Genomic DNA, 6,276 nt, shown 5'->3' with positions numbered 1-6,276 from the left:
GCAGGGGGGTAGGGGAGAGGCACCTGCCCCTGTGGCAGGGGAAGGGGGCAGAGAGGCTCTTTGGGGGGGCTGGGGAGTTGCATGGCCAGGCCAGCAGCGCTAAGGCTAGTGCCCATGATCGTAAGGGTGGGCGCTTGGGAGACACTTCCTGGGGTGGCTATAACCAGGCCACTTGGCATGGCATGGGAGCCCCAGCCCAGGACTAGGGGTGCCACAGGTTTCCCCTCCTCCTCCCTCCAGCCCGCACCACCGCCCACATGAGCTGGAGCCACTGCAGATGCTGTGCTCTGGCCTGGGATGGGGGCAGCTGGGGGCTCCCTCCAGCAGGGCTGGGTGGAGCAGAGAGCTGTGGGTTGGGAGTTAGGGGCACCAGCAGGGCTAGGAATGCTGTGGCTTGGGAGTGAGGGGCTGTGGCTTGGGAGTATGGGGCACTGGCAACGTCAGGGGGCTGCAGATTGGGAGTGAGGGGAAGCAACAAGGACGGGAGGCTGTGGGTTGGGAATGAGGGATGCCAGCATGGTGGGGGGGGGACAGGGACTGTGGGTCGGGAGTGAGGGCCACCAACAGGGCCAGGTGTCTGCAGGCTGGGAGTGAGGGGCAGCAGCAGGGACAGGAGCTGTGGGTTGGGGATAAGGGGCACCAGGCAGGCAGGGGGCCTATGGGTCAGGAGTGTGGGGCACTGGCAGCACCTTCATCTCGTGCAACAGGTATCCTCTTTTTTGGAACTGGAAATATGGTAACTCTACTGCTATATGAAATGAAATAAATTGTATTCAATTATAGCACCATAGAATAACGATATGTCTGGGGGCTTTTTTACCGAAATCCACTGTTTCTACTTTGAAATTATGAAAACAAAATGCTAAGTACCATATATGATGATGGTGCAAGAGCAGTAAATTGTTTCATGGCAGCAAGTGATTGTCTTGGTTTTGTAGTGGACTATGCTGTGGAACAAGCTCACCAGGGGGTCTTCTTCAATCAAGGCCAGTGTTGCACGGCTGGATCACGGATTTATGTGGAAGAATCAATCTATGAAGAGTTTGTCAGAAGAAGCGTTGAGCGTGCCAAGAGGAGAGTAGTAGGGAGTCCTTTTGACCCAACTACAGAACAAGGTCCACAGGTAAAGCAGGAACATCTTAGCTCTGCCGAGCCCAAGGCTAGAGTGAGCAGCGGGGCTCATTCTAAGTAAAGCATGTTTTGTAGCTGATGAATTTATATATTATGTGAGCGCGCTGCCAAATTCTGTAACGTTTTTTCACAGCAGCAAGGGATAGCGTCTGGCCTTAAATCTATATTGTGCACTTCTAAGCCATGCAGTGATAAGACCCATTAGATGGGCAGACTTCCACCAGTCTCTGCTGTAGGCTGTCATCCTCCAAAAAAAGCTATGCATATTGCAATAACTGTGAGTGTGGAGCTCCAAGATGGGTCAGTTTTGAACACCAGTTAGGCAAACTTAGAAAAAGATCCCAATGTCCCAGTTACCAGAGTATCAGTCCTTCTTCGGGACATTTGCAGGACCTGAATCTGGGACAACTGAATTAAAAGCATCTCCCACTATTTTTGGAGTTCCAAACCAGGTTTATTACTAGATGGCAGTAGCAAAGTTATAAATCCTAGTAGATACTGCAGCCACCTTGGGGTGACGAAGTCACATTGAAGCTTAATATGGGTTACAGTCTTCTTTGAGACGAGGAAGTCATCAGGCATTTACAGGTTTTTAGTACTGTTCAGATTCAAGCCAGACTGAACATATGCTGGAGTCAAGGGGTGATAACTCGCAGACATGCTTGAAGTCTAATTCTGGCTTTTTAGTCAAGCGTATTGACTACAACTGAAATAGCCTTTTCACCTTTTCAGATTGATAAGAAACAGTACAACAAGATCCTGGAACTTATCCAAAGTGGAATTACTGAAGGTGCAAAACTCGAATGTGGGGGTAAAGGATTAGGACGAAAGGGCTTCTTCATTGAACCTACAGTGTTTTCCAACGTAACAGATGACATGCGGATTGCCAAGGAAGAGGTATTCACACACCTGGGGCAAGATCACCATAAATTTGTATCTGAACAGGATTCAGTTTCTTCTGTTTATTTTATAAGTTGAAAATTTTAGAGTTGGAATTTATTGCTGTAAATGCAATATGCCTCCTGATACTCAATGGCTTGACTCTCTCAGATCTTTATGTGGGCAAAAACATTTTCAGCAACTATCTGGGTAAAGAATCTCAACTTTTGTCATCAGCTGTAAAGTTCCAGAGTTCACAGAAGAGATAAGGAAGGAAGGAGGTGGATGAGTTTCATGGGGCAGCTGCTCTTTTTAAGGCTCTGCTTTGGGAAAGCTCACACAGTTTTACAGAGAGCTGTTACCACTAATAAATGTTGCTCTGGGAATTGGTAAAGAGTAAAACAGAGAAGGAAGACAGTTGAAAAAGCAGAATAAAACAGGGATAAAATACCTTTGACAGGGCTGTTTTACAAATTAATCATTAATCTTTGTTGCAGATCTTTGGGCCTGTTCAAGAAATACTGAGATTTAAAACTATGGATGAAGTCATAGAAAGAGCCAACAACTCAGATTTTGGATTGGTAGCTGCCGTCTTTACAAATGACATAAACAAGGCTCTGACAGTCTCATCAGCAATGCAAGCTGGGACAGTCTGGTAAGACAGCAGCCACCCTGCATTCCAGCTATTGGAGATAAAGGGTTTGACTCACTCTTATTGTGTGACTCCAGTTTTCCACCCTTTGTGCTGAATTGTGTATCTAGAGTAACCCAGAGATTAATCAGGCTTGTTCTAGATAGCTAACAACTGTCGGGGTGGCGGGGGAGGGAGGTAGTCCATTGTCACTCTGCCCACCTCATATGTACACTGTGTCCCTTTCCCCTGCTCTTTCTTTGTCTCTTTTGGATTGTAAACTCATCAAAAGATGGGAAAATACTTTCCTTTGTGTTAATGCAGCAGCTAGCCTGATGATGGGCAGTACTGAAAACAAATACCTCATAATTGTAACGTCCATTGTTATTTTCATATTTAAGAATCTTGTTAGCTTTTCTGCTGCCTGCCCCCCAAAGAATCAGTTTCTAAAGTCAAAGTACATAAATCAAGAAAACAATAGGCACCCATTCTCTCCACTCCTGGGAATTGGTAAACCCACTTCTGAAGGTTAACAGCTTGTAATTTGATGTGTCAGGTCTGGATAAATTAAAGATCCAAGAGAAATCAGGTTGAAAAAGACAACCTCATGTCTAATAGCAATGTGTTTAAATTGGGATTGAAACTTGTCAGCAAATTAACAGTTCATTGCTAACACTGAATGCAAGCTATTTAACTCCTTCCTTTGGTCTCCCAAAGGCCCAATCCTGCTCTCTTCATGATTGAGCTTTAAAGTATACATTGATTTAATGTCTTTTATTATGTTAGGAATATGTTACTGCAAATTAAAGTATAGTAATTTCTGAGTTCAAATTGTATCTGTTGGATTTCCCAAATATACGTCTGACAATGCACCCAAATTTAATTTATTTTGGCAGGATAAATTGTTACAATGCCTTAAATGCCCAGAGTCCTTTTGGAGGGTTTAAAATGTCTGGCAATGGGAGAGAAATGTAAGTATCAGGTTTGTAACATTCTTAACTTTTTCCCAGATATACAAGCCGATACAAGTTAAGACATTCTTAGACTCCAAATGACATATGAAGATACTCTGATGGCACAGAGGGGGGAATATGGTATAAGATAATTGGTAGCTGTTCTGAATTGGATATGTATTAGATTTCTATGGCACTGCTATTTTCCTGTGAGGATTTTTGGAACAGGAGGGTGAATTAATGGAACTGGCTTCTCATTCCTAAATGGATTGAAAGCATCTGTTCATACCAAAAGGACACATCTATACGCATGCTTTACTGCACAGTAGACTAATTTGCTGTGCACTTACACAGCAATTAGGTTGGTGTAGACTAATTTACTGCCTTATCAGATAGTTCCTTCAAACTATCCAATGGCAGAGTAAATTTCTACGGTTAAATGCGCATGTAGATAGTGACATCCGGGTTAGTTTATTCTGGCTCAAATTGTGCCAGAGTTTATTTAGTCACATTAATTGCACATGTAGATGCACCCAAGCTGTATGTTTCATGAGATCTGTCCTCAGATGTATTAACCAGCAGTTTTCCAAGGTGAGCCATCGTTTGTTGTTTATCTGCCCTATTTTTGCCTCCTTAATTGAAGCTCTGAGTATTTTTTCCTGCTTTTATTGTTTGCCACATTTTGCAATATCTGTATTTAATTAAAGTGCTATTTATCTCTTCTACATTTAACAACATGTTTAAATGAAATCAGGCCTTGATAAAGAGAGACAACTGTATTTACACTCCTTTAAAAAATTCACTTTCTATTCCAGAGTATTTCTGCCTTCTTCCCTATTCCAACTGGAAGTAAATGTCTGATCTTTTGGTATGGAACCCCACCTTTAATCCTTTTCCTACTATAACTAAATTAAAGCCCTACTAATACTTAGTCCTCATGGGAATCACAAGTTTTATTTTATCAATAGTGTAAGTACCATATCTGATTATGTATTTTTAATATACATGCTTAAAAGGTAAGGTTCACCTCTGTGTAGGGGGTATATGTACTGCTGAAGTCCAACTTAGGCCTTCAAAGTATTTTATGGCTGACTACAAACTCAGCAGTAAAATCCAAATAAACTCCTTAAAACTATAAATATGTGACATATAAAACTTGAACCATAAAATAGGCTCTTTACAATTGGAAATATTTTCCCTCATTAAGTATCACTTTATATAAATCATTCTTTACATACATGAGTAATGAGGTGAGCTAAAATCCAGCATAAATATTTCAGCCCATCTAATTCTTATCATCGTGAAAATATTCTAAAAATACTGATCTTGACAGATTACATAGTAACAGAATTCACAAGGGTGACCTTCATGGCTATCTGTATGAGTAAAAAATTAAGTGTATGCAAGTTTTGATTTTTCAGAGGCACAGAGAAAAGTTGGCACTGAACTCTCATTGAAAATCAATGAGAGTTAGACACATGATTCCCTTTTGCACCTTTGAAAATTTCTCCCTTATAATTAATGTTTGGGTTCGATGATAATATCTCCCCCAGGATGACACCTGTTAACTCTCTTCTGAAGGATCATTCTGCTCACATAAGAATCTCTTTGATCAGTTAGAGTCCATCATGAATTCTTTTTCTCCCTTTTTTTTTCTCTCTGGGTCTATCCATTCACATACACACACAAATATGCAGTGTCAAGTAAACATGGACAATACATCCCGGTGCTTTAAGGAATACATTTTCCAGCTGAAATAGTAGAGAGCTACATACATGCATTAGAAAAACGAGTAGAACAAGAGGTCCTAGCTGTGTTGCCTTAATATTTACAGTAACAGTGGCTTGGTGTGTTTTTGCATTTAATATCCTTTTGAAAAACAAGAATTGAGGCCTGTTATCCCAGTTTCACAGTCACTTCGCACCCAAGTTTGTGACTAGTCAAGGTGCAAAGCAGTGGAGAATCAGCTCCACAGATATTGAAGTGACCCCTTGTTAAAGAGGATCAGGTGAACTACATGTAGCCATTTTAAATTAGAAATGTCCCAAAGACAGGTTCTGGTCTGAGTCCAGTCTCGTGCAAAATTCAGTTTTGCTTTATGCCCGCCATTTACTGCCATGCAAAGCTTTCAAAGCAGTAAAACTTTCAGCTTGGGCTTGTGTTATAAGGTAGAGTGTATACAATTGCACTGTTCAGAAACAGCTCAGGAAAACATAGGCCTCCAAGTCACATTCTTAACCTTGATCATCTTTTGTTCTTGAGCTGAGGAGGCTGGATATTAAATTAATTCAGTCCCTATGGAAGTGCAGCTTATTCCTGCCCTACTCAAGGGAATTGCTATGTCTATCCCTTATCCATAGTCTCCTTCTCAGGTGTGCAGCCACTGTTCTCTTCCTGGTCCAAGAACAGAAGTCAAATTAGGTGTAATGTGGCCATGAAGTAGGACAGTGATGACAAACTCTTTGGCAGGCATGGCACAAATTAGCCCCATATCCTCCCCAGGTTCTACTCTGATCCCATTCCTCTGCATGGTCTGCTGCTCCACGTTCTGTTCCATACTCTGAGCACTCTGCCCAATCTCCTGGTCTGCTTTCTGCTTTTGCCCTTGTGCTCCCTGCCTCATCTCTTGCTCTGCCTTCTGCTTTGCAGCCTGATCTGTTGCATGCTACAAACAGAGCCTAC

The 6,276-nt window shown here is 42.2% G+C and overlaps 1 protein-coding gene across 2 annotated transcripts in view; it reads left to right on the top strand.

The window, feature by feature from the left end:
• The window catches only part of ALDH1A2 (aldehyde dehydrogenase 1 family member A2), a 91,643-nt gene that overhangs the window by 76,018 nt on the left and 9,349 nt on the right, over positions 1–6,276 (top strand). The window contains exons 9-12 of one of the 2 annotated variants that reach the window (XM_019504297.1): positions 939–1,123; positions 1,864–2,028; positions 2,508–2,665; positions 3,538–3,612. In XM_019504297.1, the coding sequence (XP_019359842.1) occupies positions 939–1,123; positions 1,864–2,028; positions 2,508–2,665; positions 3,538–3,612 (583 nt within the window). Of the gene's footprint in view, positions 1–938; positions 1,124–1,863; positions 2,029–2,507; positions 2,666–3,537; positions 3,624–6,276 lie in introns of both variants that reach the window. The other variant, XM_019504298.1, reaches the window with a different exon arrangement.

The sequence above is a fragment of the Gavialis gangeticus genome, unplaced genomic scaffold (genome assembly GCF_001723915.1).
Source record: "Gavialis gangeticus isolate Ggan-Ray unplaced genomic scaffold, GavGan_comp1, whole genome shotgun sequence".
NCBI classification, from domain to species: Eukaryota; Metazoa; Chordata; order Crocodylia; family Gavialidae; genus Gavialis; species Gavialis gangeticus.
The sequence above is the reverse complement of the archived record's forward strand: the minus strand, read 5'-3'. Positions and strand labels throughout refer to the sequence as shown.